Consider the following 15,773-nt stretch of genomic DNA (forward strand, 5'->3'; position numbering starts at 1 on the left):
TCCTACTGGATCACCTAGCAAGCATGCTGTGGTTTCCCTCATCTTTTCAAAGTAAAAAACAAAACAAAACCAAAAAAGCACTCCCTTTATCCCACTTCCCCTTTACCTACAGCCCAATTCCTCTGTTCCCCACACAGCGAAGCTGCTCAGGAGGGTATTTTACAGTTGCTCTTCACCCTCTCCCCGCTCCTTGACTCCTGCAGCCGGGGCCCATCCCCGCCACTCTACCAGCCCTGCGCTTGTCTTGATGCCCAGTATCTGGCCAGATCTGCTCACCATCCTTCTTGTCTTCTCCACCACTGCCAACATGTACCCCAGCTGAGCAGTTGCTCCTGCTTCAGACAGTCTCCCCTCTTGGCTTTTCCACAGCACACTCACCTCACTGCCTCTTTCACACTCCCCCTTTAAAGTCACAGCCCTCCAGAGCCCAGTCCTAGGCCCTCTTTGCTCGTCCTTATTACATGGGACTATCAGTACCCCACCTGGACTGAGTACTGGCCACATTGGTTAGAAGCACCGCCATCCTCCAGGAAGTTAAGACAAAAACTTAAGACTTTCCCGTGAGTACTTCCTAGTCCTAACCACCGCACATCAGGTTTCTTCCTCTCCACAACCGCCACCCTCGCCCAGTCCACCCTCACCACCTCCGTTCCTGCAGCAGCTCCTCATCAGTCTCCCCGTTCCCTTCAGTCTATTCTCCACACAACAGGTAGTGTGATGCTTTTTAAAAACTAGTGAGATTATGGTACTCCTGCTGTACACCCTCCAGGCCATTTGTCCATTCAGCAAATCTTTACTGGCTGTGTCCTGTATGTTGACTGCTGTGTGAGGCTTTGAAGGTGGGGCAGTGAGCAACAAAGGCAATGTCCCTTCTTTACCCGTTGTCCTTGTTAAAAATGGCTTTCATCCGCCCCACTGATCCAATCCAGCCTTGGGCCCTTGGAACCTTTTCTTCCTCTTCCCTGAAATATCCTCACCTGTCTGGCTCCTTCTGACCATTCAGTTTTGGCACCAGTGTCACCTTATTGGGGGTACCCTCCCTAGGGCAATCAGGACCAGTGTTGTGTCCACTTAAGAAAGGAATACTGCATCCACCAGGAAAACAACCCACATTTCCTATCTCATAACCTAATGATCCTTCCACACAAATGAGTACTTATATCTTAAAAAGCATTAAGCTCTTGATTTATAGTTATTTTTAAAATACCTCACAGCTCTTAGCACATAATAGGAACCCAATAAAGATTGGTCAATTGAATAAATCAGTCAATAACAAGACAATAGCCATGTTACTGCCATTAAAGTCTTAATTATTTATGGTAATTTAATATATAAGAAGATAGCATTTTGATTCGAGTATATTAGACTTCTCTCCCCTTGGTAATTCTCTGTCTCTCTCAGAAATAATTCACGTTGTTCAGATCCCTGAAGACACTTCTCAACAAGCTTTTGACCTAATTGTCCAGTATAGACTCATTTTCATCCAAATCATCTTATTTTTTGCTACCAAAATGTTTTTGAGGCATATATAGTACTTAATAGCATATAAGGCCTGGAAGGACTCCTTATTTTTAGTTCCTACTTCTGTCACCAATTTATTTTGCATAAGGTTCAGCGATGTCCCCAGCTATAAAATAGGTAATACGGTAGTCAGAAAAATACACCAGATTTCTAAGAAAGAAAGGTGCACTTCAGGCCAAGAGAATTCAGGAAGAATTCTGATAAACATGAGGCTAGATTTTGGTGTCTTCACAGTTTTTATAGAACTGGGTGCTTTCTGTCCCTCACCCCACTCTGAACAGCACCGACAAGTGATAGGGTAGGCGGGGTGTGGTGAGTTTTAAAAATTAATGGACAGAAGTAGCTCATGTGCATTTTAGATCCAAACTTTGAGCCCAGCTAAAATGAAAGGTGTACGAGAGCAAAGGTGTCACCTTGTTCCCACTGCCCCACAGTGAATTGTGTTTTCTCCCCTCAGATGAGCTCCAGGACGACAGCATCTGTGACAGCGGCGTGGAGACATCCTTCCGCAAACTCAGCTTTACAGAGTCTCTGACCAGCAGCAGCTCATTGCTAACTCTTAACAAAATGCCCCACGATTATGGGCAGGATGGACCTATAGAAGGCAAAATCTAGCCTTCTGGCAATTCCCAACCTGTAAACCAAAGTTCTGAAATTCCGTGGTATTGTCCAAAAGAGGGTAAAGTGCATCCATCCAGTGGTGCTTGGAGGAAAACCTGCCAGCCTGAATCGCTCTTGATTTAACTCAAAGCCTTTGAAACGTGGTTTCCTTTCTTGATTCTTAAATGAATTTCAGTTCGGCTCACTTGCAGATAGTATCTAGCCGTCACAGCCTTCGGCAAGGCTGGTGCTTCGTTGGGGGTGAGATAACTTGTTGAGCTTTACTAGCTGCTTTCTGTTGTCATTGCTGCCATCCCTCTGCTGCTGTCATTAAAGAGTCTCACGGTCCCCGCCTGGTCTTCTCTCTGGCCGTCCACAGCACAGTCTTGCATTCAGATTAAGAATTAAGAAAATTCTTAATATTTTATTAAGAATATTTTAAATGAGATATTTTGAAATGGAAGTGAGTTGGTGTATGATAAAAAAAAAAGGCTTACTACTTTTTCTAATGTGCTTACCTCTGTGATTTGAAAAAAAGAACATGTATGTGTTAATATTTAAACATGGTTACAATCAGTGCTGAAAATGGTATTTTCCCCTTTTTCTGCATTTCGCTATTGTAAATATGTTTTTTAGATCAAATACTTTAAAGGAAAAAATGGATTTATAAATGCTATTTTTTATTTTACTTTTATAATAAAAGGAAAAGCAAATTGATGACCTTGTCTTGTTTGATCTCCACAAACACTTTCCTAAGATGAGTCCCTGTCATCACGGGGTTATTCCACAGCCACATTGTCCTTTAGAATCAATTTTCTGATCCATAAATAAATAAAAATTACCAAAAGAAAATTGTTTTAATCTGGGATGAACCTTTGGGCTCGTCAGATGCTTGCTTGGCTCATTCCGTTGAGGTTGTATCACCTCGCCTTCCTCCATCTCATGCAAAACTCTCCCTCTACAACCCTCAGTGTGTTGTCAGAGCCTCTGTTGATGCATTAAGTGTTGAAATTTCAGCATACCAGAGGGTCTCGAACAAGAAGCCCTCCAGTATGAAGCTCTGCTGAACTGCTCTTCATTCAGAGTTGGAATAAGGGAGCAGAGGAATGAACTGTTTGAATGAGGTGCCGTGCTGGACACTGTGATGTCAGCCAAGAGCCCTCTTCCACAAAGGACTTGTCAGCCCCGCTGCTGGGAGCACACTTGGCAAAAGGCCTCCAGCTGCAGAGAGCCGCCTCGCCTAGCTCACACCCATTTCCATGATGGCCCCATGCAACACCGATTGACAGACATGGTGTGTAAAAGTCTCCCAACTCAGGGCAACATGGAAGGGCCATCTGACCTCCAGAGCTCCCTCCAGCTTGCCTGAGGTGTGGTTTGGTCTGCATCACAGCTTAACTCTTCCTTCCATCTGCCCAGCACTCTTTTTTCCCTTCCCTGTCACAGGTGTGGATCCCAGGGCACTCCCAATAAACATCCTGCGCAGGAGTCCCCATCTCAGAGCCGGCTTCCCAGAGAACCCAACCTGCACGGCTGCTAGGAACTAATGCTAACCAATTTTGCACAACATATGAAGTCATTTAATCTTGAAAATAACCCAGTGAGGTTTGTGGAATTATCCCCAATTTACAGAGAAATTGAGGCTTCAAGAGTTCAAGTAGTCAATAGCTCAGCTGCTCCTGAGTTTACACCCAGGTCTGTCTAGCTCCAGAACTCATGAGTTGGAGAATTATCTTCATAGGATAAGAAGATAGATTTTAAAAATTGAGCCCAAATGTAGACTCCTAAATATATAGGAATTTAGTGTAAGATAAAGTAAATTTTCAAATCAAGGAGGAAAAGATGATTAATCAGTAGATGTTTCAACTTGTTAGTCTCGGGGAAAAAAATTAATTTGAACTCCTACATCCCTCCTTTCATCAAAATAATTTCCAAATGTATCAAAAGTTAAACCATAAAAATGCTAGCAATACTAGAAATTATGGATGAGTAAACTTGAAATACAGAAGGCCTTTCTAAGCAAGACTTTATTATATGGTGAAAATAGTTTGGATTCTTTATTTTACAGTGTGTCTCAAATTTTTTTTAAATTCTACTTCTGTTTGCTATTACACTGCCATTTCTCCACACATCTAGTTTTTGAAAGTTGTATCTTTATAACAAATAGCTCTGACTTTCCTTAATTCTCCGCTAGTGCATGCCCCCATTCCTCCTCCAGTTTCTCTCTGTAGCAGGTAGTTATTTTCCATCTGGCCATGACAAGGCCTCCCATCATGCAGTGCACTGCTGGCCTCCCTCCAACTGGAGGGACGGGCATACTTTCCTTCCCTGTGAATCTAGGCGGACCTGTGACAAGAGCAGAAGAGCTGCTAAGTGGCTCCCAAGGTCAGAGAATGCAATACAACTTCTGCCCAGTCCCCCTGGGTCGCTCTCTCTTGGAACCAAGTTACCTGAGGGAGCCAAGTGGCCACATGGAGAAGCCACATGTAGGTGTTTAGTCAACAGCCTTCACTGAGGTCACATCCAGTACCAGCAGATGTGTGAGTGAGATGATTCCAGCCAGCAGCCATTCGATTAGCCTTCAGACTACCCCAGCTGATGCTGCCAGGCCGCTCTGCTGAGCCAATTTGGATTAAATGGCAGATCATGGGTCAATTAAGTAATGGTTGACGTTTTAAGCTCTAGGTGTGGAGTGGGTTATTAAACATTCTCCAGGTCTCTAACCTGACTGTTCCCGTAGCAGAAGATCACTGTAAAGAGAAGCTGACTGCAGAAGGAACAACCAAGCAACTCATACTGAGACTTAAAATAACATTCCTCTTCGTTAATAAGAAGCCTCATTTCTCCTTCGCTCCAGAAACTACCTTCCTCCTCCCGGATCTCAGTGCTGGCCTGAGCCTCTGCGTGATGCTTTAACGAAAAGGCTACCAAAACCAGCTGTGCCTCTGAGGAAGGAATGTCTTTCATATTGTACCAGCAGATGGGGATAAATACCAGGAGGAATGCAGAAGTTCAGGTGGAAAGCTACAAGGGGCCTGAAGTAAACCTGCCCAGAAAGCTTGTCTCTCAGCAGGAAGCCATTTAAAAATAGCTACCTCAGAACCTTTGTGTCCTTTTGATGTTTCTCTACTCTGCAGGCATTACCTAGACTTTTTCGGGATTAGCGGTCTTTCTTTTTTGGCAGAAGGAAGCCCCGCTGCTGCTCATTTACCCACCTGAGTTTCCCCGCAGTCGTCATGTGGCATGGATGGTCCCGGCCACCTCCATGGAACTGGGCCCCACCAACCAGACCTTCTGTATCTTAGCAGGAGAAAGGGAGAGAAGGAGCCGGGCAGATCTGAGCATTTATCACATGCCAGCCCTTTTGCATTCATGATTCCTAATAATATTCTCAAGACATCCCTTATCAGGTACATATTTAACCCCAATTTTACAATGAGGAAACATAATCTGAATACCAACTAACCTCCCCCTCCCAAGATTCAAATCCAGATTTGTCTGATCCCACAGCTTATTCTTTAATGATGTCCGAAATCCTTTGAAGGAAAGATGCAATATTTAAAAGAGAAAAGAATGCATAGAAATCTGTATGAAGATGATGGAGTCATAATGTACCCAACCAAAATACGAAATGAACCCACAGTATCGCTAAAAGAACATATTGCTTAAATATTAACATGACTTGATTTTTTTTTTTTTTCACTAATAACAGGCCGAGATGCTTAAATACGAATTTTTCATGGGCCGGAGGTCACTGGTTTGTGCTTCTTATTTTATGCTTTTGAGGGGGAATTTTCTCTCTGATTTGTGCTTCCTTCCCCAGGTAATGGGCTTGTGGAAGCACAGGAGTCAAGAGAAGATGAAACTAAAATTCTGTTTATGTTTTAAGGATCACAGAACTTGGAGCTGGACAATATCTTATCACCTAAGTAAATCGTCCAAGTACCATCTCTTTTTTTAAATTCCCACGATGTGGAAGCATAGTCTCCTTTACTCCTCCCTCTAGCCCTGCTGCTTTCTTGTCCACTGGTTTTCCAGATTCATTGGTTGGCTTTGGGGTTAGGGGAGATACTGAGGAGCGGGAAGCCGGCATCCCATCAACAAATGGACTCAGCGGCTGCAGCACAGCGGCACTGGGCACCAGCCCGAACGCCCGGGGTGTTGCTTTTCCTCTTCCCACCCTTCTCCTTCCAACCCCACTGTCCTCCTTATGCTTTGGGACCCTCAGCAGCTTTTTCTCCACACTCTGCCCAGTTCTGCCGTTTCCTCCTGTCCTCCCAGCAATTCGAACCAGGGCCTCTCATTTGTTCCCACAGTATCAGCGCAGAGTCCTGCTCCCAGCGGAAGCAGGACCAGAAATCACCACCCTGGGAAGAGCCCCACAGCTCCAGGGCCAGGCCCCGGCACAGTAGCAGGCCACCCCAGAGAACTGCTCCTGTCTCGTTCCTCATGTCCCACCCCTGCCCGCTCCCATCACTGCCCAGGACCATAGCACTGGGGTAACTTGACCTCCCCCAGGTGGGGACAGACATACTCAGGAAGTACTTGTGTGCTTGGCAAGGAGTGGACTCTTCAGCCTGATGCCAAAGCAGTCCTTGCCGGCTTCTCCTTCCCAGGGCTGATCTGGGAAGGTCACAGCCATCATTTGGCCCTGACTGCCTTTCTGCCTCGCCAAAATCACATCTTGAATGATGATCAACATATGCACACAGCGTATGGGCCAAGGACCTCTTTGGTTCTGAAAGGCAGAGTCTCTTGAAGTTTAAAGCTTCAAGAAAGAATGTGTAGGCAGCAAGTCATCCACGTGCCCCCAAGGGTATTAGAGAGAAGAGGCCCTGCTAGGCCAAGGAAGATGCCTCCATTATTCCCTCTTCATCACCAGAAGGGCAGTCCTTTCTTCAAATTACACCTTGACTGTCTCGGCCTGTTTCTTTATTGTTCTCTTAAGCGTGCCTCAGGAGAGCTCATCTGACTTCTCCTCCATCAATCATCTATTCTGGAGGCTTTGTGCCAAGTTTTCACAGATGCATACTAATTAAATTAGGATCGAAAATCATTCAGTTGCCACCCTTTTGCCAAGGTAGCAACAGTGGAGGGAAATTAAATAAACGAAAGGCAGAGAGCAAAAGCTGTTGCTGTGCAGATCTGACAACTGCAAGCAGCGGCGCTGGTGCCTCTGTGAGCCCTGCAGCCTGCGGGAAACCCGAGCTCCTCCACCAGACCCACTCACAACTCCTCCTTCCCTCTCTCTCTCTCTCTCTCTCCTCTCTCTCTCCTCTCTCTCTCCTCTCTCGCTCTCTCTCGCTCTCTCTCGCTCTCTCTCGCTCTCTCTCTCTCTCCCCCCTCCTTGTTTTTCCTCTCTCCTTTCTCTTTCTTTCTGTTTTCCTTTCTCTTCTTTTCTCTTTCTTCCTTTCTCTGTCTTCCTTCCTTTCTTTCTTCTTTTCTTTCTCTCATTCTTTCTCTTTGTCTGTCTTCCTTTCACTTTCTCTTCCTTTCTCTTTCTCTCTCTCCCCATTTATCCCTCCACCCTTCCCTTTCTCTATCTTTCAAGAGAGACTCCTGCATTCTAGGGCACTGGCACCCAGCTCTCTGAAACCCAGAGAGCGGGTGGAGGCCCTGCAAGCTCTTCCTTAGACCGCCCTCCCCACATTATTCTGGAGAAGCTCCTGGAACCCGTGTCCTGTCACAGCATAGTCCCTTTCTCCCACCACCGGCCTCATTTCTTGTGCACAAGAGGCCTCTGCTGGAAGAAGCAGAACTTTTTGCACAATCACTCAACAGCTGGCATGCCTCTTGCTACTCAACTTTTTTGCTTCAATAAAATTTGAAAGATGCTTACCAAAAAAAGGGGGAGGGAGGAGATGAAAACTTCAGCTGTTGGCCTGAATTTTTCTTCTTCACCTCAAGTTGCAAGGAAAACTCAAGACTCCTAGGCCTGATCATTCCGGCCATAGCCAACTTTATCCTTTGAGAAATAATAATCATAAGCTGGCATTTATTACTCATTTACCCACCCTAGGCATTGTATATCCTTTATCTTATTTAATCCGCACGATCCTATGAGATAGTAATTACTATTAATCCATCTTAAAGGTAAGGAAACTGAGGCTTAGAAGTTAAATGATTTGTCCAGTTTCAATATATGTTGGAGCCAAACTTGCATGTTGGAGGTTCAATATCAGAGCATGAGCCTATGGCCACTGCACCACACATGGCTTTCATGTGTATATGTGTCTGCACACACACACACACACACACACATACACACACACACATACACACATGCATGCACACATGTTTTAGATTTTTGACAAAATCCAGTTCATTGTATTTGCAAGGCTGACTAGTTAATCTTTTAGTTCAAGCACCAAAAATGTGGATAGGGAAGCATGCCAATCACCCAATGTTAGCTGGGTTCCAATGACAAATGAACAGCATCCTTCCTTCACCCACCTGGGCGTCAGGACTCAAGATCCTTCCTTACTGGAAACACCACTGCACCATCCAAACACGGGGAAGTGGATGACCAGGCACCACACTGCCCTCTCCAAGGCCCAGCCATGTCTGACTTCCACGCCCATGTCTTTATCCACTCAAATCTTTCCAATAATAAAATCAGAATACCTGACTATGAGTGGATTAAAGAAATGTTTTTTATTTTCTTTAATATCATTACAAGAAGATCAGAGATAGATCTAGGTTTTACATGGAATCCTTCCTTTTCTAAAGGTAAGCACATAATTCAACTTCTTAAAACACTGCTTGGGCCATCAGGCCATCTACTGGCCAAATATGACCTGTGTATGACTTGATTCACCCTTTCTATAATTGTACGTTCAGGATGATCAGGCAGGGTGATGAGCTTACAGTTCTGGGAAGGAATCGAGTTCCTCACCTCACCCCTTCCAGGTGCTGCTGCTGTTCCTTCATTCCCACCAGTTCCCCTAGCTGATACTGTTTCTAACTATCACCTAATGCCTCAGCAGGGTCTAGTTCTGCCCACCTCCCTAAGTTTTCTTTGATGCATCATCTCATTTGGTCCTCATAATTAACCTATGAAGTATTATTTTTTAATTATTAATATTATTACCGCCATATTTAAAGATAAAGAAACTAAGGCACAGAAAGACTCGATAACTTATAAACAAACAGCCTACTAGTGGTAGATCTGGAACTCCAACATAAGTATGTCTGATTTCAATGCCCATACCTTTAACTGCTGTATCAATTAAGATGCTTTGGGTTGTAAAATCAGAATACCTGACTACAACTACATAAACAAAGGGGGCCTCATTTTTTATAAGAAGACCAAAATTAGATGATTACAGAGTTAGTTCAGCAATTCAACATCTCTGACATCCCCCCTGTGTCGTGTTTCCTCAAGGTTACAAAAAGCTTGCAGCAGCTCCAAGCATCAGGTCCTCACACAGCAGCTTCTCAACTTCACCCAATAGCAGAGGGTTCCTCTTCAGGTCTCTTTCTTACCAAGTAGGAAAATCTGCCTCCAAAACCCCAGGTTAAGTGTCAACCTATACTTCATTTGCCAGAATTGGGTCACATGCTAACCCTAAACCAATCACTGGCAACAGAGAAGAGAATTAGTATAACCAATCATGATTCAGTCCCTGGAGCAGGACGCACAGCCACATAATTGTTAACATATAGTTAACAGAGAAGAAGGGGACATTGCTGTAGGGCAGCCAGGCAAAAATGTCTGCTCCAACTACCGGGAATATGTGAATTGTCTCCCACGATCCAGTAAATTATCCGAAAGCCATAACAAGTAACAATAACAGAACAAGACAGTTGTTACCACATATGTTATGAGGCAGGAATAAGTACTGGTTCTTTTACTAGAAAATTCTATGACCCAGGTATCCCATCTCCTAGGAATTCTAGGTCACTCAGTGTGACTATCATCCTTTGTACTTGAACACTGCAGAACACAATATGGCAGAAGTTGGTGCTCAACAAATCCTGATAAAGCCTGAGAACTGACTTAAGTGGTTAAGCTGTGTTATTGTTCCTTTCATGGCAGGATTCAGTAACCCATGTCTACAGGGATAATGAGAGGTAGTTACAAAACATGACCCAGTGATGCAAGGCCCTTACTTCTGCCAAGTCCCTTCACTATCTGGCCCCTATTCAAGGGCTCCAAAATGTCTTGGCAGCTCAGCCCACCCTCAGCTTACCAATTAGAAGGTCTTTCACGACTCCTTTATCGACTGAAAAACTTTTTTTCATTTATTTTTTTATCCTAAATCTCCAAAACAACTTTCCGAAATGTTGAACAAGATGGCCTTATCTAACATTGCTCCATCAGTCACACTAACGTTACAGGACTTGTCATCAGCTGAAATGGCCTTGGTTACTTGCTTATTGTCCATCTGCCCCTACAATGGACAGTCCCTGAGAGCAGAGACTTATCTGCCTATTTTTTCATTGCAATATCCCCAGTGACAAGGACAGAGCCTGCTCAGAGTGGCCCTCAATAACTACTTGGCAAATGAATTAATAAATTCTTAAACAGTCTTTAGAGTCAAAATATAAGTGTCTGGACACTAGTTTTGTCTGGGATTTTTAGGGTTTTGAACGGCATCACTCTGGTTCACACCCTCTGATAAGTCAATTAAAAAAAAAAGAATTAACCTACTGACTTGGAAATACTACTAAATACCTTTTCTGTATAACTCTTCTCAGTTCATATGCTTATAGAATTGATAAGATTGCATCTACGGTCAAGGGAGACTCTGGAAATATTTTGAAATGCTTTGAACTTCCTGCACAAACAATGCCCATTTGTTTTCCTCCCCAAATCTTACCAAGCTGGGGAATAAGTTTCATATCTGAGAATATTCTTTCTGTCACTTTCGGAACACTTTATTTCTCTTGTAGTCTAGTTCACTTTCATTCCAATAGAAGACGAAACCTTCTTATTTATTTTCCAAGATACTTCCCATGGCTTGAAAACCTCTCACCATAAAAAGTCAAGTAAGAGAAAAAAATAACAGTTATAGTGACTGTGAATGAGAAAATTACCATTTTACTGTTCTCTGTGTTCTAACTTGGGAAGATGTAATCCTGTGGACTGAACGCTCCATCTCACTCACTCTGGAATGTGCTTTGCAACCACCACAGCAGAGGGATCTGATCCCGGTCTTTCCATTCTATTAACAGTTTGCACAACTACTAACAGAAAAGCCTTCTCAGAAATCCAAAGCCACAAGTCAGTACATCAGCCTCTATTCCAGTAAGTGCAGCAAAATAAGTTTATTAAAATAGTACAAATGACTAACTGCGGTGCTACACATGAACTGTGGGAGAATGTTCTGGATGTTTCTATTCTCTTACAGAAATAACGTGCATGTAGCACCTCTCTCTCCTTTTATGAGTTGTTGTCAGCATATATTTATGTCCACTAATTTTTCCTTTAACAAATCCACTTGTCTCTGATATCTTCTTCCCTTCTTAAAAAAATGTTTAAAAGACATTTGCCTTTATTTACCTTTTTACTATTGCTTCATGCACTAATTAGATGATAATGATTATGATGTTAAAAAAGCAAAACCACCACGTACTTAGCATTTATTTTGTTTCAAACCCTATTTGTTTAGTCCTCACAACAACTTCGAAGATTAGAGATTATTATCTTCATTTTACAGATAAGAAAACTAAAGTTCAGAAGGTAAAGTGATTGCCGAAGGCCACACATCCAATAAGCCTCAGAACCTGGATTCCGATCCAAGTTAAGTGTGGCTGGAAGCCCTGCCCTCTCTAGGACAAAATCACACCCCAGGATGGTGCTTCTACTTACAGAGCCCTCACTGCCAGCACTGTGCTGAGCCCTTCAGCGACATTTTTTATTTATTCTTCAAAGTAAACTTACAAGGTCCATATAATTATTCCTGTTTTACCGCCATAAAACTGAACATAGAAGTTAAATAACTTGATCAAAGTTAGAGCTCCCAAGGGCAGAATTGTGATGTAAATTCTGTCCCAACAACCTCAAAGCCTACCCCACAGGGCACCTGGCATAGAATATTCTCCAGTTTTATGAAGAATATCCTCCTGTCCCCCAGCAACAGTTTAATAAAACAGGATTTTCAACATGACAAGAAAATGATATAATATTTATCAAGTAAGAATGTTCTGAGTTACACCACTAAGTTTCAGACCCTCATAAGGCTATTATATAGATACTGAAATACAGAAAATGAGGAAACTCTTAGATACTGAAGAAGAGATCTGGATTGTCTACATTTAGTTTCTTTTTAGTCACTGAACCATGCCTAAAAGTTCTGTTTTAAAACCAAGACTACTACCTAATTAGTCTTGATATTAAAGCCAAACTCTCATCGGTGGTCCATTCTATAACCAAATGCATGATTCTTCCCAGAGAAAACCCTCAAATACCTTAGGATAGATTCTTCAAACTCTCCCGAATTATCAAGTAGAGTAAAAACTTGGCCAGAACTAAATGGGAATTAATGCCCAGCACAGTATTGGACATAACTGAATGTTTATGGAATGATTAAACATGCCACAGATGAAATATCAAGTTGTCAATGCAATTTGTGTAAATTTTAATTGATTTCAAACTTATAAAAAGTTACAAAGTGGTACAAAAAAGTTCCTACACATTTCTACCCAAATTGGTACTTAACATTTTGCCCTATTCACTTTATCATCAATGTAATTTTATAAACATGATAATGCATAATAAAGCAATTCTGTAGTTTCTTATAATTAATCAATATAAATTTAAAATGATTTAAACCCAAGCTAAAGTGAATACCACTTTGCTACCAGGGTCAAGAAGTCTAAATCTTACTCCTTTACACTGGAAAGCATATTTGAGCCAAATCTGAAGCTCCATGGTCATGTTCCTATGGTTCCCCGAGAGGGCTACCTGCGTGGGCTTTTTTTGGGTAGGGAGAGGCGGTTGGTGATGACTGGTGCATGTGGTACCAAAGCCGTGAAGAGAAGGACTAAAACACAGTCCGGGCACAGAGTGAAGCATACCTAGGCACAGCCTCATTGGAGGAGACCCGAGTAAACGCCCTTCCCTAAAAGAATGCTGCACATGCTCTTCACACTGATGAATCAGAGGCATGGCAGCAAGCAGCCGCGTTTCCAGCTCCTTCAGCTTGTCTCTGGTTGCCTTCAGCTCCAGTCAGTGCCTTAGAAATGCTTTATGCAAAACAGTCACAGAGAGATGGAGTACAGCATAGGGAATATAGGCAACGATATTGTAATGGCTATGTATAGAGTAACTGGGGGATCACTTCATCAATTATATAAATGCCTAACTATTGTGCTATATACCTGAAACTAATTTTTTAAAAAATATATATATTGTCAATACTTCTGCTTTCTGTCAATACAAATATCTGATGAAATGTGAACTAAATTTTACATATGTGAGAAACGCTCACATTAACATTGTTTTTACCTTCAAAAATAAAAGAAATAAAAAAAATGCTTCATCCCAGTGTCCATTTACTGGATTCCCTCAGTAAATATCAGTCAGGGAAGTCACATGAAGAGATTGCTCCAATTCACTCTTGCTAGTGAGCTTCCAAGGGTAAAATAATATAGTCCGCTTCTTCTCAGTCATGAGGAAACCATTGTCACTGAACCTCCCTGGGATGCTCCCTACATCCAACCAAACAAAGGGAGCGACAGCCGAGGTTTCCAGATCAAACACAAATGCATCCTCTTGCTGAGAGATGATAGCCTGAAAGAAAAAGAGAAATGAAGTGAAGGATAAGAGCTTTCTGTCAGAACGTTTACGTGGGCCTAACCAGGAGTGCATTTCCTACAACTGTGGTTCTGCAACTGCCAACGTCATATATTCCATGCACTGACAAATACTAAAAAAAATATGGTAATTTTTTTTAAGGCTGTGGGAAATTATGAAATTGTAATCTAAAACCAAGTGTAGATATACAGAGTCTCCTATTATTATGGAGAATATTTCACAAGAAGCTCAAAGCTTGGTATCTTTTATAGTTTTTCTCAGGGTATCAAAAGACAACTATTTTTGTATAACTGCTGGGCCATTTAATGACCTTCTCAGGATCCATCTGGAACCAGCTGCAGAGTGGTGCTGACCTCTGAAACGATCCTGCAATCTAGGCAGTAGCCTTCCAGGCATTTGCAAAAGCTCTAGCATTGGAGTTTTCTCTCTTTTATTGTATAGTACTGTAAAGTCACATTACAAGCACTTTTAACATGTGTGAACCCCACGTGATATCAGCAAAGGGGAGAGTAGTTTAAATCTTGTCATTAATTAGCCGATCAGCACGTGTCCTGAGTGAGGCTGAGCTGCACTCTAGAGGGTGGGGATTTGCGAGCCTCTCTTAGTGTCAGTATGGACTGAGCGTGACCTGGTCGTTAAAGCTTTGTGTTTGTCATGAAACATGACTCCTCAACATGCCATACTGTAGTTCTAACATTATATGATATATGTGACATAAAGAATTTATGAGGGAAATTTTCACTATATATAATTTTAGCCTTACACACTTGTATGATCACTATTCTGAGTGCTGAGTTATAAACAAGAAGAACTTTTTTGGTAGAAGCAAAAAAGAAAATTAAGTGTATTATTAGGTAGCTCTCAGAGGGTCAGAGGTTCAGACTTGAAGCTAAATGTCAAATTCCCAAATCGGCCACCCAGACTTGAAGCTAAATGTCAAATTCCCAAATTCTCAAGCAGTTGCAGGCATGCACTTCACACAGCTGGCCCCAAACTACCCACAAGGCTGCCAGGGAGGCCTCAGCTACTGCTGCGCGAAGGCAAAGGCCGGAAGAGACTCTGGCTCCTGCTCATTCTTGTTGACTTCTGATTGGAACTCTCATCTCCATATATCTGACTGCAGAGCCCAGGACTCCCGCCTGAACCCTGGCTTCCGGGAGGCAGGGAAAGCAAGTTTCCAGCCTAGTCTGGTAAGCTTGCGGTAAATGTTAACTATTATTATTATTACTATTACTTTCCTCTAAAAGGGTAAGTCTCATTGAAATTCAAATGAGGTAAGACAAAAAAGGAGTCCAATTCTCTCCCACTCCCAATTTCTCCAAGGTAATAAAGACCTAGTTAAAGAAAGAAAAAAATTGTTTTCAAAATCCTAAGTCTAGAGACCACAAATTTGTCTACTAGTTTTTGGTTTTTTTCTCTTTTCTGGAAAGAAGCTATGTAAATGTATGTTATATCCTTCATATTTGTTTCGTATCAGTTATTACAGACACCTTAGATTTCATTAAGTGAATATTTCATTATTAACTGGAAAAGAAGATATGTTTTCAATTCAAGGATTAAGAAGTTTTATAAAGTAAATGTAAAAATATCCGCCAACTTAAACCTCAGTGAAGTAAAGTGTAAAACAAATTTAAAATTCACTAAAAATAGAGAATGAAACTTCCTAGAAAAATATTTTCAATCATAATGTGTAGGAGGAAAAAGGAAAGGTTTTCAATTGACTATCGATTCCAAATTCTCCAGCTGCACAATTTTTATAACACATCCTGATCATGTCATTTTTTTTCCTGGCAATTATAGAGATCTGTTGATTAAGCTACTTTGAAGCAATTAATCAGAGTATAGACTAAAATTTTAAAAATTAATAAGTTCTACTTAAAATCTCAAAATT

At 42.1% G+C, this 15,773-nt stretch overlaps 2 protein-coding genes across 4 annotated transcripts in view; one reads left to right on the forward strand and one right to left on the reverse strand.

The window, feature by feature from the left end:
* NFKB1 (nuclear factor kappa B subunit 1) overlaps positions 1 to 2,469 on the forward strand; it is a 109,064-nt gene extending 106,595 nt beyond the window's left edge. For both annotated transcript variants that reach the window (XM_039848854.1, XM_039848855.1), the window contains exon 24: positions 1,979 to 2,469. In XM_039848854.1, the coding sequence (XP_039704788.1) occupies positions 1,979 to 2,136 (158 nt within the window). In that variant the 3' untranslated portion in view covers positions 2,137 to 2,469. The remainder of the gene's footprint in view (positions 1 to 1,978) is intronic.
* A 10,206-nt stretch (positions 2,470 to 12,675) lies between these two features.
* Positions 12,676 to 15,773, reverse strand: part of MANBA (mannosidase beta) — an 81,778-nt gene continuing 78,680 nt past the window's right edge. For both annotated transcript variants that reach the window (XM_039848888.1, XM_039848889.1), the window contains exon 17: positions 12,676 to 13,858. In XM_039848888.1, the coding sequence (XP_039704822.1) occupies positions 13,634 to 13,858 (225 nt within the window). In that variant the 3' untranslated portion in view covers positions 12,676 to 13,633. The remainder of the gene's footprint in view (positions 13,859 to 15,773) is intronic.

This window comes from Pteropus medius, unplaced genomic scaffold (genome assembly GCF_902729225.1).
Source record: "Pteropus medius unplaced genomic scaffold, Ma_sr-lr_union100, whole genome shotgun sequence".
NCBI lineage: Eukaryota > Metazoa > Chordata > Mammalia > Chiroptera > Pteropodidae > Pteropus > Pteropus medius.